The sequence below is a fragment of the Podarcis tiliguerta genome (genome assembly GCF_965153285.1).
Source record: "Podarcis tiliguerta genome assembly, chromosome: 6".
NCBI classification, from domain to species: domain Eukaryota; kingdom Metazoa; phylum Chordata; class Lepidosauria; order Squamata; family Lacertidae; genus Podarcis; species Podarcis tiliguerta.
In genome coordinates this window covers 79,484,473-79,512,205 of record NC_139539.1, presented here as the reverse complement: position 1 = coordinate 79,512,205, position 27,733 = coordinate 79,484,473, and the positions used below count along the sequence as shown (strand labels likewise).

The 27,733-nt window shown below is 42.8% G+C and overlaps 1 protein-coding gene across 3 annotated transcripts in view; it reads right to left on the bottom strand.

Moving 5' to 3' along the window:
• Window positions 1–24,732, bottom strand: part of DENND1B (DENN domain containing 1B) — a 168,586-nt gene extending 143,854 nt beyond the window's left edge. For 2 of the 3 annotated variants that reach the window (XM_083445296.1, XM_083445295.1), the window contains exons 1-3: window positions 24,680–24,732; window positions 23,678–24,515; window positions 18,737–18,801 (exon numbers count right to left, since the gene is read on the bottom strand). In XM_083445296.1, the coding sequence (XP_083301422.1) occupies window positions 18,737–18,801; window positions 23,678–23,694 (82 nt within the window). In that variant the 5' untranslated portion in view covers window positions 23,695–24,515; window positions 24,680–24,732. The remainder of the gene's footprint in view (window positions 1–18,736; window positions 18,802–23,677; window positions 24,516–24,679) is intronic. The other variant, XM_083445294.1, reaches the window with a different exon arrangement.
• Between the last annotated feature and the right edge of the window lie 3,001 nt (window positions 24,733–27,733).

The window sequence follows — 27,733 nt, the reverse complement described above, 5'->3', positions numbered from 1 at the left end:
AGATTTATGTTCACACATTTACTACACTACTATCAACAGATAATTTTATGAGAGCTAGTTATCAGCTTCATTATACAATGTGTGTCAGAAATATTTGGCCATTCTTACTGCATGCCTAGTCTTCAACATGTTTGATATTGTCCTTAAACACTCCTCCCACACTTTTGGAAGAGGCACAACACATCATAGCACCCTTTCTGTTCAATCTACCATTCCATTCCCATCACCTTAACAATTATTTAAGAAACACGTTAATCAGAGGGAGCTAGGAAACTCTTCTCTGTCAAAGGTCATATTTTTCTTGGGAGTTTTCTGTTGGGGCTACATGCCAATTGTAGGTGGAACTGAAACCTGTCCTCTGAGTTTTTTTGTTTTGTTTTTTCTGTCTTTCCTCACCTAGCACGGTGGGAGAAAAAGATCACTATTGCCACAGTTCTCAACTGATCACCTGTAGAGAGCTGGTGACCGAGTGTGTGTGTGTGGAGGGAGGGAGAGGGAGGGAGAGAGAAAAGACAGAGCTGTGCACACTGGCCTTGCTCCCAACCCTCACATGTTTAGCTGAAGGCCAGAATAAAGCCTGTGCTGTACACAACTTTACATGCATTCGGCTCCTGGTTGAGCAGAGAGCACCACACCACCTAGGCTGTATTCTGACTTCCTGTGGATGTTAGAGACAGCAACAGCACTAACAACTGCACCATCCATCCATGCATAGTTTTCATGAGCAGTGGTCATGAGGCACATGCTTCAAATCTGTGCTAAATTTGGTGCTTAGGATCAGTAATGAACTGGATGGCGATAAACAAATTCAAGCTCAGTCCAGGCAAGGCAAACAGCTGGTCATTTGTCTAACCAGGATAGTGATGTTCAGCCTGGATGGGATGGGATGGAATTGCACTCCCCATGAAAGATCCAGTCTGCAGTGCTGAGACACTGACTAATCCAGCTTTGTCACGGGAGGCCCATGGCACACACAGTGTTATGTAACCACCAAATACCAAGTATGCCTGATGCGCCAAACTGCAACCCCTCCCAGACAGAGATAGCCTAGTTAAAAGGGAACATAAATAGTTTAACAAAGTGAGAAGAGAAGATTCTGTTAGCTGCAGCAAGAAGAAGAGCTAGGACTAGTGCTCATCTATTGCAGGTGGGAAGGGACTACAATTTCCACAGAAGCAGGATGTAAGACTAACATATAAATGAAAAGATGCATGGATAGCCTGCTTAGTGCTGCCATTTAAATGTAGGCCAGTACTTGGATAACCACATGCATGGCTCACTACTTCTCTTGTGGCCTTAAAAGTCTCCTACCCACCATGGCTAGAAGCAGCAAGACCCTCTATACAGGGTTTGTCATGAGTGACCTTCCAGCTCATATGGATAGCTGTTCAGAAGGCTATGTCAGCACAAACCAAACTACCAAGAAAAAGCATAGAACAGCATTTCCATGTAGCACTAAAAATATCCAGGTTAGGATTTCAAAGATTAAAAAGCTAAAATATCAAAGTATTTGAAACAAGGTAGGTGAGTAATTAAAATACAGAAACCTATCCCAAAGTCACACACCCCAATTCCAGTCCTAGTTACTATTCTAAAATTGTTTGCTATTACCTCAACTTCCTCCTCCCAGGTTTTTGCTATTTTCAGGTTTGACAAAACATTGGTCACTTACAGGTGATCTGTGCATTGAGCATTCTGGTTTGTTTGCACTGATTTTGTCAGGAGGTTTAGCACTATTTAGTGCTAAATTGGAGCAAAAGGCAATTAATGTTTACTCTGATTTAGCACTGAACAGCAGGTTGTCCCTGGGAAAGGAGCTGAGCAAGGGGATGACTGCTTGGACCCAGGGGTATAGCATGGGGAGGACAGGAAGACTGCCCCGGGTGCAGAATCCTGGGGGGCACAAGCAAGGCTCCCCCATGCACCTGGCGCTCAAGCACTCACCCATCAGTAGGCAGGCGCTAAGTGGGTGTGTGTGGGAATGGAGGGTAAAGAGCACCCTCCACGCCCCACTGGTGCTTGGGCAGGGATAGAGTATGGAGCATGCTCTTCACCCTCTGTGCCCCGCCTGGCATATGTGTGCCGGTACATCAGTGGCGGGGGCTGGGAGAGAATGCCCTCCATGCTCACCCAGTTCCCACTGCTGATGAGCAGACACTCATGTGCTGGGGGGTGGTCAGGACATAGAGGGTGCTGTTCAACTTCTGCACTCTGTTCCCCCCCCCAGCAGTGGCAGTGGCCTCTATCCCGCTGGGGGAGGGGGATGCATGCGGCAGCAGCCACGTCCCCATGCACATCAAACAGGAAGCAAGGAAGTAAGAGCTTAACAAGATGGAAAAAAAACCCTCCCTTTCTTTAGCTGGCCTGAAAGGGAGAAAAAACCCAGAGTTGGGTACAGTGGTACCTCGCAAGACAAATGCCTCGCAAGACGAAAAACTCGCAAGACGAAAGAGTTTTTTGTTTTTTGAGTTGCTTCGCAAGACGAATTTCCCTATGCGCTTGCTTCGCAAGACGAAAACGTCTTGCGCCTTTTTCTTAAAACCATCAATACATTCCTATGGGAAACCGTCAATGCATTTCCTATGGGAAACCGTGCTTCGCAAGACGCAAAATTCACAAGACGAAAAAACTCGCAGAACGAATTAATTTTGTCTTGCGAGGCACCACTGTATACTGTTCAAGAAGTGGGTACAATCAGAACCATGACAAGCAACACAATCCTCTACCAAGTCAGTTCTACTAGTACATTCAGATGAGTTTACTGCCAGGTAAATGCACCAGAGGACTGCAACCTAAGTTTCTCTTGAGCTGAATCCGTGAGTGTGCTCTCTGAGCTTTATCACTGGCACAATCCTATACTTAAACCACAGCCCCAAAACTTGTGTGACTGAAAGAAGTAGCCATTATCTCCTGCAAGATGCATTTTTTTACTGTCTTCTCATCCCCAAGCTGAACAGCACTTTCGTGGAAACGAGTGACTCAGGAAGGAAATGTAAGATTAACACTTCAGCACAGTGTTGCTCATGCATCTCTATGGGAGGGCAAGGCACCTAAACATTAATAACAACATTCTGCATTTAATTGCACAGGGTGTTATTAAATCGGAAGGATCTAAGTTTCTATTTTTAAAAGCTTACTCACCTGTATCTTCTGTAACTTCTGCTCTGCTGAAATGAGTTTCTTATGCAATAACACATTTAAATTCCTTGTTGACCCCTTTACATGGCAAGTAAATGAGCAACTATAGCATGCTTAGGAAACTTCATTGGTTTTGGAAGTAAGTTCTAATGACGAGAGGCAAAGTCAGTAGAGATAACTCAATCTATGCTAAGATTTGTATTGACAAAATTATGTTGAACAAACTAGACATTAATTCATTCATTCATTTTTCTAAGGCGTCGTTCATCTGAGAATCACAGGGCAGTTTACAATATAAAAACACAAAAATATGTAACATAGTAAGAAATAAAAACAATACCACACACACATGCACACAATACTAAGAAAAATCACTTGTGGGAACAAGATCCCTGAAGTTCTCATGAACTACTGTATTTTTCGCTCCATAAGACGCACTTTTTTCCTCTTAAAATCTAAGGGGAAACATGCCTTGGCTCTCCCCCAACACACATGTGTTCAGCCTTACACGTATACAAGCATTAAACAAGTAGGCTTGTAGGTGTGACCAAGTGCTCTCACATGTGGCCAAGTAGAAGCCACAGAACTGAAGGGCTAAATGCCTTCAGGCCTTGGACTGGCCACATCCACCTTAGAAGGTCATTGGAACTGCTCTTCTGTCTTCATTTCTGGCCTTGGACACAATTTCTGCATTGCTTCTCTGTGCCAATTCCTGCTTTGCTCATGGCTCCAACACCAGACTTCTTCCCTGACTTGGGCTTCCTGGCTCAACTCCTACCACATTTTGGGCCACTGCATATGGATCAGCTCTGATAGGGCCCCTGCCTCTGCTAGCAAATCAGCTGGTGAAATCCTGACCGTGACCCCCAAGCACTAGCCACAATATCTTAAGACCTACCATTTTAAGCCTTCCTATGTAACCTTTTATAGTCAAGGGGAAAACACTGGATTTCCTTTAAGGATGCTGCCGCCAAATAACACTGCAAGATACAAAGTGATTTCCTAGCTTGTAAAAATAATTTCCTTGAACACCATCAAGACACAAACATTCTATGGAAAGGAAAACTGCCCTCATCAGTAGTCTAAATAAAGATAGCTCAAAGCATATCCTTGTTTCTCAAAGAGTGCATTCACAGTGGGAAGTCGTTTTGTGTTCCATTCAGAAATAACTGCTGGATTCCCCCCTCCCTTCTCTTCTGAATAAGTCCTACAGTTGTTAAATTAATTCTAGCACTGCTACACAGGGAAATTTTCTGGCTACCCTGTTACACTGTGCTAGAATTTTCTATAAATTATTTTGAGCATTGCTCATCACTTTTGCTCCTTTTCACGCAAACATGTTCACTGGAATTAAGCAAGCCAATATATATCTGGATCCACACTTCCAGCAAATTAATAATCATGTAACTATCAGAATAGCCTGCAGATAGTAGCTTTGAAAATAAGTATCTCACCTATTTAGTGTTCTAACTTAAAAAGCAAAAAAAAATTGAGAAAAATAAAGAACTACAGCAGATTACAGGTAGAATTCAACTACGTATTACTCAATATTAGACCCACTGAAATTAGTGGTCTTACCTCAGCTATGTTCATGAATTTCAATGGGCCTGACTAAAACTTACTTGAATACAACCCTACATATTTGCCATACAATCAGTGCCTAGTTTTATCATTACTCTTTTTTAGATTTAAGCTCACAACATTTCAGCTAATAAAGGCAACAACCAATTAACATGTGTCCAAAAGACACACAATTACACATGTGTGCTGAACTAGGAAGTGACTGAAAAAGTCACAAAACACATAATAAAAAGGGTGGAATGGGGTAGGGTGGAACAGAATGGGGGTGGGACGGGGCGGGGTGTGATGGGGCGCAGCATGCTTATACATGCTCCGCCAACTTGTGTAGCACCCAGAAGAAATGGTTGTAGACTGGCAAATGTTAACTTTGTTGTATTCAATGAACTACACAGGAAGTCTGCAACTTATGTATTTATATTTATGTCTGCAACTTATGTATTTATATTTATGTCTGCAACTTATGTATTTATATTTATGTGCATGATATTTTTAAAAGAAAAGTTAGAAAGGTAGTGGGAGTGCGGTAAAAACGGCCTTGGAAATCGCACTCGCCATTGAACCCAATGGGTTTTGACTATACACGATTTTGGCTTTAGGTACAATCTGTCCTGCATAAATTGTGGTCTTACTGCAGTCTGATCTTAGACGTCTGCACCAGCATATCTGCGTGCATTCCTGTTAGCGTTCCTGCAACACCAGAGTAAGGTCAGGGCTTGTGTTGGGTCATGCAGTCATAAGAAGTATCTGTCCAAACAACAAAGCCTTACATTTGAATTCCTCAGTGGGAAGCATTATAGGCAAGCTGTTGGCATTCACAGTGCTAGCAGTGGACAATGGAACAATGGAGAAAAGAACCTATTTTACAATAAATTACAATTGGGTTTACTGGATTTACATAACCAAAACACCTGTCCCAACCAGATACTTAGGTAAAGGGACCCATGACCCTTAGGTCCAGTTGCAGACGACTCTGGGGTTGCAGCACTCATCTTGCTTTACTGGCCGAGGGAACCAGCATACAGCTTCCGGGTCATGTGGCTAGCATGACTAAGCTGCTTCTGGTGAACCAGAGCAGTGCACGTAAATGTCATTTACCTTCGTGCCCGAGCGGTACCTATTTATCTACTTGCACTGCATGCTTTCGAACTGCTAGGTTGGCAGGACCAGGGACCAAGCAATGGGAGCTCACCCCGTCATGGGGATTCGAACCGCCAACAGTCTGATCGGCAAGCCCTAGGCTCTGTGGTTTAACACACAGCACCACCCGCGTCCCTTTAAAACCAGATCCTTACCATAGCATTAAAGTAATGTTGCAGTGAATCAGAGAGGAGACACAGCATTCCATCCTCTTCAAGGTGTGGGAGGACACAATACAGGCAGAGCAAGACATATATTGCTCTTTAGCAAAATACAGAGCACGCAAACTTGAAAGCAATTAGGAAAAAGATCCTCTTATGAAAACAATGTGTTGTAGAATATGAATCAAAGTTGATAGCTATGAGCCAAAGAATTGTGTGCCCAGACTTCACATGCGGGAGGAGTCCTGGGTGCCTTTCTCCCTACCCCATGATCCAGCAAGCCATCCCTGATTCATAAGCATCACAAGACAGATGTTGCGGAAAGGATGTCATGAGAAGTTCTGTCGAAGAGCCCTTTGAATTCTGACCAACACATTTCATTTGAAGAAATGCAGTGCACTAGCTTCAATTCAGCTCTCTGGTATCAATGACTTTGCCTAGCTTATCACAAACATGGGCTTCACCCCAACCCCACACACTTTTGCCATTATAACGGAGGACACCAGAAGTATGCCAGTTCTAGTTCTGAATGGTTTAAAAAAACATATAAAGCAAAATCATCAGAGGTGGTCACCTCAGGAAGAAATGAGGTGCTATGCCAGAAGCCACATTTGCTTTTTCATATGCCAACCTGTTCAAATATAAGCTACAAGATGGGGGGGAGACTATTTTTAACAACAAAAAGAGCATGTGGCTGAAAGGAGCTGGAATCTCCTCCCTACACTATAGTTGGGCAGTGCTGTGTTTGGATCAAAGCAGTCTTCTGGGCCTGAAATAAAATCAGCAATAGCACACTGACTGGGCTGCTGCTTTCTGCAGAAATGATGTGTGCAAAAGAGAACAAGCCAAGCTTGTAACATTTGGGAATCAAGGTTTACAAAGCCTTCTGTGTGTTGTTTATAGCTGACCTCTTTTCTTTCTGTTTTCACTAACATGAGGAATTCTACAGAAACAGATACCAGACCACACTAAATTCATCTTCATCAACGTCCTATCAGACAGCCTGCTCTACATTTTTTGGTCCGAACTGGCAAGGTGATACCAAACTCCCCACACTCCCTTCCACCCTGCATCTCCCAGGTCTTTAAGAACTGGGTCAGCCCTCCCTACTTCTAAAAGGTTAGGAATGGGGGAGGGTCACAATAATAAAGTTTCCTTGACCTGCTTCTCCTATCTCTTCCATGATATGCATACCAAATATCTTGCCAGCAGTGGTGAAGAGTGCTGCAGAAAATTCTTTGCAGACAAGAGATAAGGGAACAAGACAGTAGCAATCTCTCTCCTTCACCCACCCACCCACCCACCGACAGATTACACAGTAGTAATCATAGTCACTGAGCACACAATTTCCAAGTTATACTGTGAAGACCCTAATAACTCTCCTCCTCTTCAAACCCCCATAGGAACATAAAATATCTAATCTTTTCTATTCCTGTGTTTGTAAGTCCCCATTATAATCGCTATTTGAAGAGAGCATGTCTCTTGAAAAACACTGGTTCAAGACATCCTCTAAATATGATATAATTAGTTTTCAACAAAGAATCTGTTAAATTACACCACAATACTATAGTGTTCTAACATTATAAGAGGCTGACTTTTTGTCATTTATCATGCTTGTAATGTGATAAAACACTTTTAAAAAGAAGATGACATTTAAAACACACATTTTTTTACAAAGAAAATACGTCTGTGGCTAAAATCAATGTTCTTAAAGTGTGAGGTGGGTTTTCCCAAAGGGCCAAGAATCATTAAGTAAGGTGAAGACATAAGTAGATAATGGGAACAGAAAGAGAAGAGGAAAAAATGTCAAGAAACTACACCCCACCCAAAACAGCTCAGAAAACACCTCTCTTCTTAAAGGCACATTTAGGCCACAATTGTCCCAAGAGACATATTTGAAACCACAGCAAACCACATGCAAAGAGGAGCTTTTCATGTTTGTGCAAAAAACTACAGATCTTCAGCTAGCTGAATGGTTTGTCCAGCTCCTATATCCAGAAGAACAAAGCCAGGACCCAAAGAACCATACAACTAGCTTTGTGTGCCCAATGGGGTTTTGAATTTGTAAACAATGCCAACTCACAAGCCACTTTTGAAGCTGAGAGTTAAAAGGCAGTTTGTGATATGACATGGTGGCTTGCTGTTCAAAGTAATAAAAAAAAAACCCTAGGCAAGCCTATGCCCTTGGATGCACCTAAAATAGCACTTTGGACCAAGTCTTTGTATGCAAGGGAGTCTTTTGATATCAGCAGGACTTACTTTTGCATTTAAAAAAAAAAATCCTTACTCAGCTAGGAAGATATTTTGGGTTACCTTGGGCTACTCACTATCATTCAGTTTAATATGCATCTCACAGGATCATGGTGAGAATGAATAAATGATCAGAATCAGGTCACTAATTATTGCAATTGTCACTTTAGTAACAAAGTTTGAGAATGCTTGACCCAGAAACTGAGAGTGTGATGGCTGGACAAAGCGCAGGTAGTCTGCTTGCAGCCCCCAACCTCATTTTATGTGGCTCCCAGAGCCTCCGAAAACTGTCTCATTCTTTCATCTCATCAGAGTTTGTTCCTTCATTTCCACCTATTTTTTTCTGGCTTTTATCCCTCTTTCTACCTTATTTCAGAATTACTGGAAGGGGTGGTATTCTACTTGTCAAAAATAAATTGATACTTCAAAACTTTTTTTCTGATTATACAGCTTGGGGAAAAGAAAGGGGGTTGCCGTCTGAAAACAAATTTGTAGGCTGTTGCCTTGTGTGTACATATTCTGCATCTGTATGTATGTGTGTCAGTCATAAAGGTTGTGTAAGTCTTAAACCAGTCCCGATATGCAGTGGTGGACTGGATGAGGGCCAGTAGACTGAAGCTGAATTCTGGCAAGATGGAGGCCCTGTGGGTGAGTGGTTCCTAGGTCTGGTAGATAAGTTGATTGCCTGTTCTAAACAGGGTTGGGGAGAAACACACACACACACACACACACACACACACGAGGATCATGTGTTGGTTGGGGATATTCCTGGATTCATCTTTGTCACTAGTCCAAATAGCCTCAGTGTCTTGGAGCACCTTCTATCAGTATTGGCAACTATAATAATTCTTGGATAGCAACAGTTTGGCCACGGTGATCCATGCATTGGTAACCTCGAGGTTGAATTACAGTGGTACCTTGGGCTACAAACGCTTCAGGTTACAAACACTTCGGGTTACAAACTCCACTAACCCGGAAGTGGTACCTCGGCTTGCAAACTTTGCCCCAGGATGAGAACAGAAAACGCACGGCGGCAGCGGGAGGCCCCATTAGCGAAAGTGGTACCTCAGGTTAAGAAATGTTTCAGGTTAAGAACAAACCTCCAGAACGAATTAAGTTCGTAACCCGAGGTACCACTGTGCTCTGTGTGGGGTTGCCATTAAGGCCGGTCTAGAAGCTGCAGCTGGTGCAGAATGCTGTGGCTAAGCTGCTGTTAGGAGCAACCTACCACCAGTATGTAACAGTACATTAAATTATCTTCACTGGCTGCCAATTACCTACTGGAAAGAGTTTGAGGTTTTTACTGCTGATATACAAAGCCCTAACCAGACTAGAACCTGTTTGCATGGAAGTTCACCTCTTCATGCAACCCTGCTTGAACTCTTCTGCTACATGCCCAAAATGTTATTTTAACAAGTACTAGGTAGGCCCAGAACTTTTAGTGCACTTTGCAATGTACTCCTCCCTGGAATTTGTAATCAAATCAACAATTTGTTATTTTAGGCATCTCCTTCAGGCTTTTTTATTCAACCAGGCTTTTACATGGTAGCATAATGTTCATGCTGGTTTTTCAAAGTGAATTAACATACTTTGGTCTAATTTTGTATTTTATTTCTGTTTCTTTCAGGTATACCACCACAATATTCTTGAGTGGTGGGCAGTTTATAAATTATTTAAATAAATAAGGTTATCTCCTTTTAACAGCTGGTGTTATTGTCCAGAATCAGATGTACAAATTTAAAACATCAGCTTCTGTAACTGAAATGTGGTTTCAGTGAGCCTTTAGCACACAACTGTTATGACAACACTGTGGCATTATTTGTCTATTTAAGGCAAACGTGGTTGAGATGATCACATACAACTTCCTGTTTGCTCAAAGGAGAACAAAGATGTACAACTAAATTTAAAACACAAAGGGGATAATCAAATTTCCTTCATTATTTATACCATCCCCCCCCCCGTCATTTCTATTCCGAGAACCAAATCCATATACAGTAAACGATCCCTAATTTAGCATTAAGTTGCCTACACTACAGATATAGGGTGGTGTTCAACTATGTTTTAATCAGACTCACTGAAATTAATGAACATGACCAAGTTAGGGCCATTATTTTCAACAGGTCTACTCTGAGTAAAACTTAGTTGACTACCTCCTACAAGGATATCAAAAGTTTATCTAATGAACAGATTAACATACAACCACAATGTACATCCAGGTATCAGCATGCAAACAACCTAAATTCTACTTGAAACATAATGTTACCATTTAGGGAAAATAACATGCTAACACTATTGTTCTGAGACTTAATGGAAAATTCTAAGAGCATAAGATGATTTTTCAAAAGTAGCCCACCAAAGTTACTAAATTACACTCTTCAAGCCTATTAAATGAAATTAGCAATCAATACAGTGGTACCTCGGGTTAAGTACTTAATTCATTCCGGAGGTCTGTACTTAACCTGAAACTGTTCTTAACCCGAAGCACTACTTTAGCTAATGGGGCCTCCTGCTGCCGCCACACCGCTGAAACACGATTTCTGTTCTCATCCTGAAGCAAAGTTCTTAACCTGAGGTACTATTTCTGGGTTAGCGGAGTCCGTAACCTGAAGCGTATGTAACCCGAGGTACCACTGTACTATCCCAGCTGGCCCTCACACAACAACATGCAAATCATTTGACACACATCTCCCTCACTTTCAGGTCTGGATGCCTAAGAATTCATTTTCAGATATATAATTGATTGCAGAGGCCTCTACATCTTAAGTAGTTTGAAGGGTAACTGATTAACACAGTCGTTATTCCTGCTAATAAAACACCCTCCAAACAGGAGCACAATTCCCAGTATTTCAACAAAGGGCTGCAGATTGCAAAATGTGACCCATCGACTGCTCACTGCCTATCTCTGTTTGACGCAACTTAGCAGCGCAAACCCAAATGTGACTTCCGTTCCTGAATCCTGGATACTTTTTAAGTCACCATAAAGCCTTTCTCAGTCTTCCCCTCTGCTTACAAACGTCAGCATCACAATACTGGAAAGTCCTCATGGCTCGTGAGGAGACCCTCCCTGGAGCCCAAAGAGAATTTTCCCTATAGATTATGAAGGAGCAGGACTCTGGTTCTTGCTGGCTTGAAAAAGGCGTGTGGGGCCCCTGCTGCTGCTGTGCTACCGTGCTCAGAGGTGAGAGGCAGGTCTTCCCTGTGTGTCTTTCCCAGCGTCTCTGGGTTTGTGGTGCTCTGAGGCAGAGGGACTCCCCTGAGTAGAATCCCTTCTATAGCCACCAAATGAAGAAGGTTCAAGGTAAAGGTCCAGAAGTAAAGTTTTAAAATGTTTTAAAAGGACTTTGTGAGTTCTCTCTAATGCTGCACTACTCCACTCAACAGCTGTTGGGCAGGAAGCCGTTCCTTGCAGCAGGGCTTGGCTAACATCCTGCCTTCTGAAGCACAGCATCAGTGCAATTTCTCATGGGGTGCAATGCACCCTGTACCAGCACTGAGACCATATCTCTTTCCCACCATGTCAGTGCAGGGGTGGTGACTGGCACTATGCTGAAGAGAAAAGGCTGCTATATAGGATGCCAGTCATTCTTTTATGGCATCTGTTCTCATACAGACTGGGCCAGAAGGCTGCCTAGCAAGTGGAACAGAGTCAAACAGTCTTCCCCATTTGCCAGACTCAAGACTATACTTGTGCCATGGCAATGCACACTCCTGGAACCTGGGTCCCTGGTGCTGAAGCACACATATATGACTAGGTTTCCACTGAATTTTGCTTTGAACGCATCCATTCATCCCTTACAATGTACAGTCCACTAAATAACAGTAAAGTTCAAATGAAGGTTCAGACATGTTTGAATCAAAAGCTTGAGCTTAACAAGAAGCCAGCAGTTGCTCAGCAGCAATTGCCAAGCACTTGTCTCCTTTTACTTGTTCTTGGATACCACATACTTTTTTCAGCAAGATATATAGGGCAGAACCATCTGCTTGATGCCTTTGTATGTTCACCTGCACTAGCCACAAAGCCAAGGGCTGTCAACTTGCAAGCAGTTATCAGCAGCATCCTGCAGGTGTGGCCTGAAATGCTTTGGCCAGGATGTCTGTGAAGACTCAACACAAATTGAAATGTAACCAGTAGTATGCCTTGCAAAGTTAGATTTGTCCAGCAATATTTCCAGTTCTGGGGAAGGGTTGTAGCTCAGTGGCAGAGCATTTGCTTGGTGTGCAAAAGATCCAATGTTCAATACCCAGAATCTCTAGGTAGGGGTAGAAAAGCCTGAGACCATGGAGAGTAGATAATAATGTGTTAGATCAGGGTTTCCCAAATGTGGGTCTCCAGCTGTTTTTAGACTACAATTCCCATCATTCCTGACAGCTAGGGATGATGGGAGTTGTAGTCAAAAACCAGCTGGAGATCCAAGTTTGGCAAATCCTGAGCTAGATGGACAAATGGTCTGACTCTGTATAAGACAGCTTCCTATGTTCCTAATATTAGACTGAATTGCAATATGAGCTGGAAAACCTCACTGAGAAGGAAACAAATGTTTTGGTTAGCAACCAAACCATCAGGGAAGTTGCTCTCCACCCAAAAGTGATGCCCACCCACTGTGGGCTTAAACAGTAAGCACCAGGTTCCTTTCTGGTCCAGCAAAGACTAGTGTCATTTTGTTACGTAGAAAAGCATCTTTCTTCCTCAATCACACAACAAAAGTGGAAGAAGCTGTCAACGTGAAACTGACAAATCTTAATATTAGTGATAACACACTAGGATTTCTGCTTTCTTAAGGCCTCCACATGATTTTACAATATATATTTTTTAAAATGTAATGTTGTCTGCTCAAACTATATTTTTCAACCTGCTTCTACCAACCTCAGCAGCCACATACAACAGCCCACCAACTGAAAATGAAAAGTTCTCTGAAAGGAGAGTGAGGATGGCATGTCAAGCAAGTGGCCACCTACAACACACAGTTGGTGAGCTGCAATTGGCTTGAAGAGTCTCGTGTTTTCTTTTTTGAGGAATTCTTGTAGTCTATTTTACCTCACTTCAAGATCCAAGGCAGCTTATAATATTAAAAAGCTAATACAAAAGTTCCTAGGAAGCTCAGAAAATATATTTTATTTTTCAGCATCAAGGCAAGCTTGGCATAATCCCCAAAGCCCCCCCCCCCCCCGAAATAACAGCATAATCACAATATGCCAAAAAACCAAGGAGCAACAAAGCTAAACAGGCTTCCTGGGAACTGGAGTTCCAAACCCCAGATTCAGTTACTAAAAAGGCCCTATCATATGTGAACACCTGCCTCATACCAGACAGCCGGGCAGGGGGAGAAGGAAGTCACAAAGCAAGGTTTTGGATGAGGGAAGGCAACAGTAATCAGAGGTAGGAGGGAGAATGATGAGGAGAAATTGTCATTGATGCCCAAATATTACATATAAGAAGTAACACAACACAACCTTTCCATCAACTGCAAACTAGAGAAGTGTTAATGTGAATAAACTGACTCCTATCAGAAGATACATATTAATTATAAGATAACAAGCCAGCATTACACTATTTTAAAAAAATACTTCAGCAAAAGGGTTTTTAAGAAATACAGAAAGATTTAGAAAATTTCCACCAGTGGACATTTTTCAACAAAAATCCAATAACTGTATAGGTCATATTAAGGTCTTTTTGCCTCCTAGCCCAGTCTTTCCTGTTGCTCAGTCTTTGCAGGGAGACCATAATTTTCTGCTTCTGATATTTCTACAGCAACACTTATGACTGTGATGTCATAAACTCAACCCCAACTTCACAGCAAGATCAAGCACAGTGAGCAGATGGGATGCAAAGAAGAAAGCCCATTTAAAATACAAATCTCTTTCATAAAGAAGAAAAGGGTGCAGGCACAGAGGGTGAATGGGTCTCATTTCTAAGTATGACATATTCAAAAGATTATCCTAGCATGAAAATCTATTTAAGGCTAGACCTGCAACAGACCAAGTAACTGTATAATTCACTACATTTTATGTTAAATTTATTAATTTAAGTGGAAGGTAGAAAATGCTAGTGAGAGGAAGGACTATTATCAGTATCAAGACAGAGTAGGGGAAAATGTTTAGAAAGTGGGGGGAAATAAAAGGGTTATGGTTTTAAACACACAACCTCAAACAGAAAGCCCCCCACCTTCACCAAATGTACATAGCTATGCCTTCCTATACAACATTAGGGGCCCTGTTAGCGGAGGGATGTGGAACATCAGTCCTGGGGGGCCAAATGCAACCCTCCAGGCCTGTCTGTCTGGCCCTTGAGACTCTTCCCAGGCCACATCTCCCACCAGTTCTGTGTTCTTGAACTGTGACCATGCTTCTTCCTTGCCTTGGTGGAACACAGATAGGAATTTGTGAGTGCATGTAGAAAGCAGCCTACTGTACAGAAGTAAAATTCACCTGAGGTGCTCTGCCCACTTTTGCCTCTGACCCTACCCACCATTGATATGTGGCAGTGGAACTACATTTTTAAGAGCTGTTTCCTGTGATCCTGGAATAAAGTTTAATAAATGACTCTATCATATGGATGAAGCCCTAGGCAGGGCACTGTTTTACTTGTCATTTGAAAAAGACCAGGTCCTTTAAAAAATTTATTTGATTCAGAATTAAATCCAAAGATGGGAGGGAATGGTAGTAAAATGGATGCAGCTGAAGATCTGGGACACAAGATGAAGCTCACAATTATTTGGAAGTGAATTTTCCTCTATGGCTCAGATTATCATTAAGTTCCTTCAAATCCTACAATTCTGTGATATTGACCACGAAAGGGTCCTATTTAGGAAATAGGCATGTGCTGAATTTGTGAATTCAAGATAGAAAAATGACCAAACTAATCTCTTGCAAAGCTGAAAATATTATTTACACATACTGTGCCTTAACAGTCAGATGAATTCATAGTATTCCCAGTATAATGCTGTGTCCTCATTATACTGTGCTACCAACAATTGACAGGCTATGATAGGACTCTGCCCTGAGACCAAACTAAATTAAATATAACAGAGACAGAAGTGATAATAAGTAATACAGGGTGGAACCTTACACCTGTAAGAAAATAATTAAGACTTTTCAAAAAGTGTTTACTTGTTATTGCCAGCAAATCCTCTCATTTAAAAATACATCGACTAGGATGTGGCCTGGAAGGCTGGCATGAAAATCTAATTCATACAGCGATTATTTCCAAAGTGCAGAGTGTAACTACCCAACTCTCACCATATGAAAGAGCAACCTAGACACAAAGGGCAAAATGAAAAGGGGAAGGCAGAGGAACACATACAAAAGAGACATCTAAAAGCATCCGTCTCTCTGACCCAAATCATAACTAAGGTGGCAGCTGCAGGAGCATGTGAGGGAAGTTAAACTTTAACAAAAAAATTAAAGAAATGGTAACCAGATCAGAAGCTAAGGCAGGTATGAAATTCAAAGAAAACGGACAAGGATATTGCTCTTGAGAAGGCTTGGCTCAAGAATATTTTCCACCTTCCCCTCCCCACCCAGTTACAGCCCACTTTCCAGTCATAGTGCCCTGAAAGAAAGCTTGCAACAATGAATTATCAAGAAGTCTGAACTATTAGTCCCAAAACCAGAATGAGTTTGATCCAATGATTTCCTTATTCCATCAGAGGAAGGTAAACTTTGCATCTATCCCAATGAAAGTCACTAAAACGATAAACGACAGGACTGAATAAAAACCAAACATAGTAATTTTACCCTGCCAAAACAGGCCTTGGGTGTCCTTCCGAACAACCTTTATGGAGGTCAACCTGCAGTCTTCATGAAGAAGTGTATCACACAAAACAGCTACCGAAGAAACCCCACTCCTAGAGAATGCCATTGTGAGCTCAGATAAAGAATGTACCTGGCAACCACTTAAATGGTCTTAATGGTACATAATGCTTAAAAGCTACACGACTACATCTGGAGAAGCCTCTGGCTTACAGACTCCCCCTTCTAGTGTGGACACAAGAAGAACAAAAGCTTTTGCTTCCATTTTTAACGAAATACAATTTCACTATTTCTTCCAAAGCCAAAGGACCTGTGGTTAATTTGCACTGTGGTTAACTCAAACAAGCCAGGATCTAGTGTAACTTGTTCACTAACAAGAGTTTGAAGTAATCAGAGTTTCACAAGTTCAGGCTAATAGGGAACTCTGATTAGTTTAAAAGCAGAAGCAGAAGCTTTCAATCTGCTCTTCATGGCCATATCAGAGGAGCAAATGAACAAACCCACAGTTCATTCAGACTCATTCCATTAACACTAAACTATTGCTTAGCACTGCAGTCAAACCAGCCCAGTGTGGTAGGAGTTTATATAGAAGGCCTTTTATAAAGGCCCAAGCCATTGAGGAATCTAAAAGGTCAGCTCTGGCCCTTTGAATTTCGCTTGAAAATTAACTGGCAACAAGCAGAATAATATGGGGTTGCCAACTCAAACAATATATTCTGAGTCCAGCAGTTTTACACACATATGCACATGGAGTTCACCACAAAAGCCACACACACAGATGACAGGCCAACCAGCCAGCAAAAGTATAGCAACTCTTGCACGATACAGTCCAAGCAAAGTGCCTGTTAATAATCCTACTGCACCATTTTGGATCAATAGAAGTTTCCAGACTGTTTTCAAGAGCAGTCCCATTCATTCAAGAAGCATGAAGGACAAAAATAAAACACACATAGTGCCAAGTGTGATTATTCTAGAAAAGAAGAACTGAATTATCCAAAAAAAAGTGACTACACAAAAACAAAGAAAAGCTGAGACATGTCTAGATGCTTTATAAGAGATCTAATATGAGAAGGACAAAGTACTGGGCTGCACACAAAAAAGTCTCATGATCAGAAAATTGTTTGTTTTAACCAAGAATGAGAATAGAATCAGGAGTCAAGTATAGGAGGAACTGAATGGAGGACCAAAGAACGAACTTTAAGTAAGGAAACAGAAACACATGCAAAGAATGAAAGCAAAATGTAGTGTTGGAAAGACATGCAATCCAACAGGAACCATGAAATGGCGTTGCACACAGCAGATCAGGGAATGGGACAAGTCGATGACACAAATAAGTTCAGCCTATGATAACCTGAACAATGATGCAGTCCAAAGACAAAGCAACCCACAGGGCAACAATACCTTGGTGAAACTCGCAAAACAGATCCCCAGCATAGACAAAACAGCTGAGATTCGGTATAGAAGCAGCCCATAATATTGCAAACAACAAGTGTTGGAAATGACAAATCTTGGCAATTTCTTATATGGCAGTATTTTCAACAACTGATCATTGCTATTGCTCAGTGACTAGAGACCTCAGTGCTGTTCATACCATTTCAAAAGCTCCGCATAAAGGCACAAAAACACTTCTGCTTTGGCATACTAGAAAACACTAGAACACTAGAAAAACTTTCAAAGTTTGTGGTCGCATAAACGAAGACAAACCACATAGCATATTTCTGAAGAGGCTGTTTAAGCATGTTATTCCTGTACCTTTCATACAGAGTGGACCAGAGGTAGCCACCAACAGCCAACAGTAGAAACGATGCTGTTTCCTTTTTGAAACATGCACCTTCATTTCATCTCATTTTATTTGTCACAGACATGCTAGAAACAAGACATTGTGTATATTTTTCTCATGTTTGTATTATCTAAAAAGTCTAGTATCTGCTGCCTCAAGTAATTTAGTCCTAACAGGTTTGTTCACAACCTAAGTTGCAGAGGTGTCATTCATAAGGAAGGAATAGGCCATCCCAGTGCCCCAAGCCTAATGAAAGAACCAAACAAAGAAAAAGAACTGATTTACACAGTTAGGAAAGAAAAATCACATGACACAGCACTCTCAGGATGGTACCATTTCAAGATGCAGGGAAGATAGCAAATGTGACGACTTTCCTTCAAGAAAAATTCCTTCCAAGTAGAAAATCAGCACTAGCCAGCAGCCTCTCCCATACACGCTAACTCTTCACAAGCAAATTATATGATTCTGCATGCCAGAAGCTAAGACATGGCTCCCTACCTAGATCCTTAAATGGTACAGTCCTGAAATAGCATGGCTACTTACAGGGGCATAGCCAAAGAGAAAATCACCTGCTTAAAACATTCTAATTATACATACTGCTAAACACAACTTATTAAATTCATTAGAATGTGCAAATTGAAAAAGGTCAGAAAAGCTAAAGCATGAACTTAAAGTAAGCTGCATGTCTCCAATTAAATATTATATTTGTCGCAACTAACAATAATAGGGGTAAATAAAACACATGTAACATAGTAAGCTGTAATTAATTTTCCTATTATTGAAAATCTAGTGTCATAAAAAAACCAATTTAAGCAATAATTAAGCATATGTCTTTCGATATATTGCCTACATTTAAAAAGATATGTGAAATAAATAACCTGAACATATATTTTGCACCTTTGATTTATATGGATGAATACAAATGGCGAAAGTATATTACCTTCATTTTCAGAAGCCTGGCATTTTACCTGTAGCACCAAATCAAAAGTACTCTCTGGTTTTTCCCTGGAAGTAAAAACAAAACATTTAATTAGTTATGCATGCATCACAAGAATGCAAACTATCAGATTACAAGGGTATTATCACTGCTTTTGGTTAACATTCAACTGCATGTTGACTTTAAATTGTTCTCCTCCTCATATCACAAAGATATTCCTCTCTATCAATCCATGATGAGATACACACATAATTGCATCAAGATTCATGTCCAACAAACAATTTTCAATCTTGCAGGACAGGTGGTGTTCAAGTAATACACAATCTGTTTTCACGTGGATCTGACCACTGGATGATGGAAGGAGGGCTCATGTTGGGGAAAAATAGTCATGTGAATCCACACGGAGGCTGACAAATGCAATGACTCAGATACCCTGTCACAAATCAGAAGTAACATTTGCTTTTATGTTCTGAGGAAAATGATTACTTTTCTCACAATAGTGAGCAAAAAAAACCAACTACAAAAATGAGATTACTAATTTTAGGGGGGCAACATATACAAAAATGTGTTATCTGTTAACTTGTTAGCATGTTTCCACACAGTCCTGTACCTCAGCCAGCTCATATTAAAATGCTGAAATAAAAATCAAACTTTTAAAGTCAAAGAATGTCTTGTTTTTGAAAAAAGAACTGAGAGCTCAGTGGCTGAAAACCACTCCTTATTTAAAGCCATCAGATTGTGGACCATTCTCCCACACAAGGGCCATCAGTGTATAGATACCTCTTTAGCCAGTTTTTTTTGGATGAGTGGATGGTTTTCCTCTCGCCACATTGTTGCACTGCTATTTTGCTGCTCTTGTAACTTGATTTAGTTTTGTGGTTTTAAACTTTCATTAATTGCATATTGTTTTGAAATGGTGATATTTTATGTAGCCCACCCTGGGGCCATGTGTGGAAGGGTGGGCTATAAATAAATGAAACCGTATAAATAAATAAAGCATTCAGGATTAAACTGCTTCAGAGTTGGTTTCATGTTGTGAATATTGCTCTGAAAAAATAGCATGGAGTGATTGCTTCCCATGCTAACTCCTTCCCAAGTTCTTATGACAGTACCAGTATTTCCTTCTAATGTCATGTAAATGTTTTGGGAGTCGGTGTAATGTACCAAGCAGACAGATCTGGACTAGAGAAAACTGGGTTGAAATCCTCACTCAGCCATGAACCCAATCTCACTGCATGACCTTGGGCCAGTCTGGTGTTCACTTAACAATCCTAGTTACACAAACCAGTTTATTGGTCTGGGAATTAACTATGTGCTATTTGCAAACTTGGGATAATGCCAGGATTCTAAATGATTACTTCAGAGATTATTGGCTAAAAAGTGCTTATCAAATGCAGTTTACTTCATATGCACGTAACCTCTTCAAGAAGAATGCTGGGCTCAGCACGACTAATAACAACAGAGAAACCAGTATACAAGCAAGCAGTAATTATTTCAGGAACAGGAACAGCATGTAGATGAAGAGAGAAAAAGAAGTTTCCTCTGAAGTTACAAGAGGAATAAAAGTCACTAGAGGGTTGTGCATTGGAGGGGGGATTAGCACAAAACCACCACCCAAAATAACCAATGCAAGAGAACAAGAGTTACACTGCAGCTTCACTAATGAAGAAATGTTTGTTTAAACCAAGAGACCAGAATCCAGAACCTTAGACTGAAGGAAGGAGAGTCGCTCTTCAGGTAGGAAGAATTTTGTCCATTTCACCACTGCCTTTTTTGAACCACTTAAAAAAAAAAAAAAGAACCTTCTCAAGCAAGTTAGGCCCCATAGAGAAATGGAAGATTTGTTTGCCATCTTGGGTCAGACAGAGGAACTCTTTAATTCATCATAACAAGAACTGAGCCACGTAATCTTGTGCTGATCTGCTTCCTTATTGGATTCCAATCTATAGAGCAGAGGTATCCCTTGGAACTTTATGGTTTTAATAGGGTTTGTCTTTGAAACCCTTTGGAGGTTTTTTCCTTTTCTCCATTTTGTTTTTTGTAATTAATTTTGGGGGGTAATCAGGTATCAGTTGGAAATTTGAACTGAAATTGAAATATTAACACACATACCAATTATGATATAATTTTGCTAGGTTCTAAGTGATAATGGTAAAAATGTCAGAATGACACCTGAGGAGCTATGAGCAAACTAGAAGTTCATATTAAAGAATGTACTAATTTTGTTTTAATGTTTATGTTCTTTCTGTATTTGTAATTTAAATTGTCAGAAATAAAAAGATATTTTTTTTAAAAAAAGTAATAATAGATTCTCAAATAACATATGTTACCATGCCCTTGTAGCCCCTGATGAACAAAACAGGTAAATATAGAGTCAGAAGTCATCTTCTCTTGATCATGTGACTGAATAGTAAGTACATAAGTCAAAGCAGATGTAGTAGAAGCAACTGAAGATGTAGATGCTGCACTCAAGAAGGTCAATTGAAGAATGGGACAACACACCCAAAAGGATGCATAGAGATCATTTTAATTTGTGTGATCTAAAATGCAAGCTAAATTGAACAATATGGTTGTGACTGTGACTGTGAGCCATTTCTCTCACACACTTCCTTTCTTCTTTTTACTACAATATTGTACTGTACATCCTGAGCCAAAATTCACAGAAGGTAAAAGCGCCCACCTTCTTAGTCCTTAGTGCCCTGAAAATTCCAACACACATATACCTAACTTCAATTTCGGGTGAGGAATTAATACTACCATGCCTATCCACATACAAAATAAGATTTGCCATACAATCCTCTGCATGTTTACTCAGAAATAAGTCCCAATGCATTCAATGGAGCTTGCTCCCAGGAAAGTATGCATAGGACTGTAGCCTTATTTGAGTGTCTAATTTGGATCTCTCCTAAAACAGCTGCAATAAAACTTGGGCAGTTCATTCTGCTTCTAACAGCAGAGGTACCCACAATGACTAAAAAAGAAACTTTATATGATAACGGGTCCTCTAACTGTAACCACAACTTCTTGTCTCAGGAACTAGATAAGTATCTCATCAATTCAGTCTCTGAAATGATAGTAGTAATTTTTTGTGCTTCCTGCTGTGCATATCTACAAATTTGCTTCCACAAGAAGGCCTTTCAAGTTTATTTGTCCTTCACACCATATTTTAAAGTGTCAGCCCAGAGCAATAAATGTCAGACAGGCTTTCAGGTCTATTCCAAACGGTTCATCATAAATAGATTACTGTCACTTTGTTAAAGTGGAGGTTAAACTTCTTATCACTTTAAAACTACTCGGAACCTAAAGTTCAGCAAGTCTCACAAGGTCAAGGCTTTAACTGCAAATACGAGGCAAAAGCCCAATCATTCACTTTGCAAATATATCTGCTTTAGAATTGGCTAATGCAGTCAAAATGTATATTGGCTTACAATTCAATGTCAAAACAGTAAACAAAGGAATTCTGTGCAAAGGAACATCTAGGAATACTTTGGCATCTTCTGTTCACTTCTGGACTAGTCACCGGAATTTCTTTACCAAACTAATACCCCACAACCCTAAAATGCACTCTATTGCAATTGGGGAGGGGTCCCCGTACCACTGCAGGGCCCCCCCAATACGAAACCAATATTTCATAGACTCTAGTATGAATGTTTTGACAGGTTGCAGTGTCCCCACGATATGCCATGCATATTCACCCAACCACGTGCAGGCTTCAGGGAAAGGCATGATGATCTTCGCAGAAATTAAAGCAGCACCCAGTTCCTGTCAAATATGTGGCTGACAGTCGGGGAGGGAGGTAGAAGAGAGGAGGAGGACTCCTCCAGTAAGGTATAGGAGTCTGTGTGCCAGATGTTCATAAGGAGGCTGAAAATGTGCATTGGAGATGCTGAAGGAGGGGTCCCCCATGCTGGCTGGCAGTAGAGTTGCCAACTTCAAAACATCCTCCACCCTAGCCTGCTCTTGTACCTTTAGCAACTGCTTAGTTCCGGAAAGTCATGGGGAGACGCTTTTCACAGCACTGTCACCTGGTGAACTGTGCAGAGATCAAGCTGCTATTTAAAAGGACCCAGGAGGAGGAGGAGACTGGGGGGAGGTGGGGATCAGGGTTCGAATCTCCCCAACTCAGCAGGTCATTTGGGTGACCTTGGGCCGGTCACCATCTCTTAAAGGTAAAGGGACCCCTGACCAGTAGGTCCAGTCGAGGACGACTCTGGGGTTGCAGCACTCATCTCGCTTTATTGGCCGAGGGAGCCGGCGTACAGTGGCCAACATGACTAAGCCGCTTCTGGCGAACCAGAGCAGTGCACGGAAATGCCGGTTACCTTCCCGCCAGAGCGGTACCTATTTATCTACTTGCACTTTTGACATGCTTTCGAACTGCTAGGTTGACACAACGGGAGCTCACCCCGTCGCGGGGATTCGAACTGCTGACCTTCTGATTGGCAAGCCCTAGGCTCTGTGGTTTAACTACCCACAGTCCCTCACCATCTCTTACTTAGCCTCTAACCTTCCTCGCAGGGTCTTGTGAGGATGAACTGTAGGGGGGGGGGTAGAACTAGGTGCACCACCTTGAGCTCCTTGATGGTAGGTATATCGGTGCAATTATAAATATACAAATGAATATGACGGGATGCGGGGAGATGGAGGGCGTGCAGGTGGTCTTTGCGCCATCCAGGTATGGGAGCTTGCGCGGGTGGCTGCTGACCCTGACCCGCGGAGGGGGGCGAAGGTCTTTCCTCCGCGGCGCCTCTCTCCCCTGCTGGCAGTGGGGCTGAGGTGTGGGGCGAGCGAGGGGAGAAGGCTTCGCGGCCTAGCCCCACGCCGACGCCTCCCCCGGCGTCCCCTCAGCAGTGGCTCCAGTAGCCGCGACCCCCTTCCTCCTCCCTCCCTCCCCCTCCTCCCTCCTGGCCTCGGCGCCTCGCCCTCCCCGCCGCGTCCACTCACTTGATCCGGCAGTCCATGGTCGCATCTCGGGGGCGCCTCGGAGGAGGAGGGCGGCAGCACCACCACCCCCGGCGCGGAGGAGACGCGAGGCGGGCGCCGGCCCGGCCTGGGCGGAGGAGGAGGCGGGAAAAGGGGCGCGAGGGTCTCCTCGGCCCTCCTCCCTGCTCGGCGCTCTCTCGCTCGCTCTAGGCCCCGGGGCGGAGGCCGGGCCAGGCTCCCGGGGGCGTCCGGGCCGAAGGTGGCCGCCGGCGGCCTCTCGCTCGCTTCGTCGGCAGCCAGAGCAGCGGCGGCGGCAGCGGCGCCTCCCTCTCTCTCCCCTCAGAGGCGTCTCTCTCCCAGTTCCTGTCGCGGCTTGGCCGGCACCTGGCGGGAAGCAGGAAGCCCGGACGAGAGACGCTTCCAGGGGCTGAGGCTGCCCTGGCCTGGCGTGAGGGAAGGAGAAGCCGCAGGAACCACCGCCGCCGCCGCTTCTCGCCGTAGTAGTAGTAGTAGCAGTAATGCAGCGACTGAGGGAGGTTGCCAACTGACGCAGGGCGCGCGCGCTCCTGCGGGCCTTTTTCGGCCACCGCCTGCCCGGCCCGCGGGAACCAGAAAGTTGCGCTTTTAACAGCGCAGGAGCCGGAGGACTCGCCGCCGACTCTGCTGAACAGCCCCCTTTTTTTTGGAGGGAGGTGGAGGGAAGTTGGCAACCGTCCACGTCAAGGGACACAGTCCACGGCGCGCGAGATCTGGGTTCGAATCGCTGCTTGCGCCCGGCCTTGTTTTCCTGGGCCTGATAATTTCCCTCTGGAAGGGTGGAAGAGGCTCCTTCCACCTGTCCCCGTGGGAGCCACCCAGTCTGAAGCTGGAGGGGAGGACTGGGTGTGAGTTTTTATATATATATATATATATATATATATACACACACACACACACACACACATACATACATATACACACACATGCACATGCACATGCGCGCACACACACACACACAATAAATAGGAAGTGTGTGCTAAGAACATATTGTTCGTGGCTGCAGATTCTCCCCAATATTTCTTGTTGGTTAACTCAGTCTCAGGGTAGTGAGCCCCACGTTGGTGAAAGATTCATGCATGACAGGGAGTTAGTTGGACTATGAGCCAACACTTCTATGATTTGAAAAATAATTCTCCCAAAAAATAAAAATTGTTTGCTATTTAGATATCCAGCAAGTTAGAAAGCCTCTTCTCTCTGTCCACCTGTCCCTTCTTTCTTGGACAAGTTGCCATATTTCTGCCCCTGGCAGGGCTCCTGTGCTTTTCACAGCTCCTTTGATGAAACACATTTAACAGGCACAGCTGATGTGGAGGGGTCTAATCTTGCCTGTTGAATTTTTACCTCTTGTTGCAGCTGTTAAACATACAAGCAGTCTGCAAGGGGAGGAAGGGGTTGTCGTATTCTGAAGAGCAAAAAAGAGGACACATTTGCTGACTTCTACTTTAAAACTATGGATCACTATGACGACTCATGGAAAGGAGGACGAGTCCTGGAAAAAGAAGACATATGGCAACCCAGCTCCCACTTCCAGGATGGAAAACTTCCTTTCTGTTTTCAGCCCACACAGCCTATGAACGTACACGCAAGCTTATTCTCAATAATGCACATTAGTTGCCCCTCTTGCGTTCAGAAGTAAATCAAAGGAGTTTATTTCCAAGCAGTTGAGCAACTATCTTAGACTCATAGAATAGTAGAGTTGGAAGGGACACCAGGGGCCAATCCAGTCCAGCCCCTGCAAATATAGGAATCTTCTGCCCAGCGTGGGGCTTGAACCTATGACAGTGAGATGAAGAGTCTCGTGCACTACCAACATACACTTTCAAGGGTGAGAATTGGACTTCTACAGTTTTTACGATGGAAACTGGCAGGTGGCAGGTTTGATCCCTGTAAATGTCAGCTTGACATTTTGAGAGACATCTTGAGAGTCCCATGGACTGCAAGAAGATCAAACGCATCCATTCAGCCCTGAGTACTCACTGGAAGGACAGATCGTGAAGCTGAGGCTCCAATACTTTGGCCACCTCATGATAAGAGATGACTCACTGGAAAAGACCCTGATGTTGGGAAAGATGGAGGGCACAAGGAGAAGGGGACGACAGAGGACGAGATGTTTGGACAGTGTTCTCGAAGCTACAAACATGAATCTGACCAAACTGCGGGCGGCAGTGGAAGACAGGAGTGCCTGGCGTGCTCTGGTCCATGGGGTCGCGAAGAGTCGGACACGACTGAACGACTAAACAACAAATGTCAGCTGCATATTCCTCCATTGCAGGGTGTGGGACTCAATGATCCTCAAGTTCCCTTCCAACTCTTGTGATTCTAAACCCATTTGTGAGTGCAGGACATGGAGGTAATAATTTCTCAGGAAATAATAGCATGGTGCTTCCACACTAATCTTTTAGGTATTGACTAACTACCCATTGGTCCTAGACTAGAGAATCCAGATGCTGCTCATTCCAAACTATTGCATTCCACTGTCTTTCCCAATGTCATCCCACTTTTTTCCTCATGGCCCAGTTACTCACAATTTTAAAACTTCCACCATAATTAAAATGCAGTCCTTTCAGAAAAAAACGTGGCTATGGTTACATTCCTGTTGCACACTTACCCAGAAGACAGCTCTGTTGAACACCATGGGTCTTACTTCCAAGTAAACATGCATAGGTTCACACACTGCAGCGCTATTGTTCCACATGATATGAAAGTATTTGTATATGTGTGTTTTAAAGTGGCTGAAGACACTTTGTAACCCTTCCTTTCTGGTTTGTCTGCGTATCCCTCTACCCCAACAATGCTTAATTTCTGTCAGTTTGACTCTGCAGTGTGTTATCAGGATGTCTTTGTTTTTCAATCTTGTCGATAACGTATGTTGCAGAAGTGGTGTTCAGAGATTGTCTTTTGAACAATAAAAACTGACTATTTGCTACCTTTCAAACAATACAAACTTGCCTCAACCATAAAGGTAAAGGTAGCCCCTGACCGTTGGGTCCAGTCATGGATGACTCTGGGGTTGCATGCTCATCTCTATAGGCCAAGGGAGCCGAAGTTTGTCCACAGACAGCTGCTGGGTCATGTGGCCAGCATGACTAAGCCACTTCTGGCAAGCCAGAGCAGCGCATGGAAATGCTGTTTACCTTCCCGCCAGTGGGACCTATTTATCTCCTTGCAAACTTTGACATGCTTTCGAAGTGCTAGATGGGCAGGAGCTGGGACCGAGCAACAGGAGCTCACCCCGTCGTGGGGATTCGAACCACCAACCTTCTGATCAACAAGGCCTAAAAAGAAATTAATCATTTATAGGATACAGGATATTGGGCAAGGGTATATATTAGATCTTCCATAGTTGCTGTCTCAGAATCTCTTGATACATATTAGCTTGCCTTAAATGAGCTATAACTACTCTGCTGTACAAACAATCTGGGGACATTCTCAGGGCCACTTAACACAGATTAATTACTGTTTAGCCGCCTTGTCATACTTCTAATTAGGGTGATTAAACAGCAGCAATTCCTTACTCTTTCAGTGCAGTATATGCTTATGGGTGAACTTCAGGATTCTACCCTGTGTTTGTGATTTTGAGTAGAGCCAGTGGGTGGTGGTTAATTAGGATCAAAAAACGCAAGAGCGCAAAAATAATCTTGCATATGCATGTCTATTCTGCTACAATTTCTGGGGCTCCTGCAGCTTAAGGCACCACTGATGTGATTGAGTTATCTTAGGGGCATTGAGTTATCTGGAGCAAGGGTGGAGAAACCTAAATTTCCAGATGTTAGACTCCAAGTCCCATCAGCCCCTGCCAACACAGTGGTCATGGATGATGGGAGCTGTAGTCCAGCAGCATCTGGTTGGCCTCAGGTTACTCACCCCTGAACTAGGGGTTGTATTGTCCTATAACTGACATTAAGGTTTTAATCCTGTCTTGCTTTGCACTGGCTTGTGGTGGGTAATTGTTTAAAAGAACCAGTCATTTATATTTCCTCTACAGTATATACTTCTCCTTTCATTATAAATAGTGCTTCCCTGTTTTGGACAAAATGT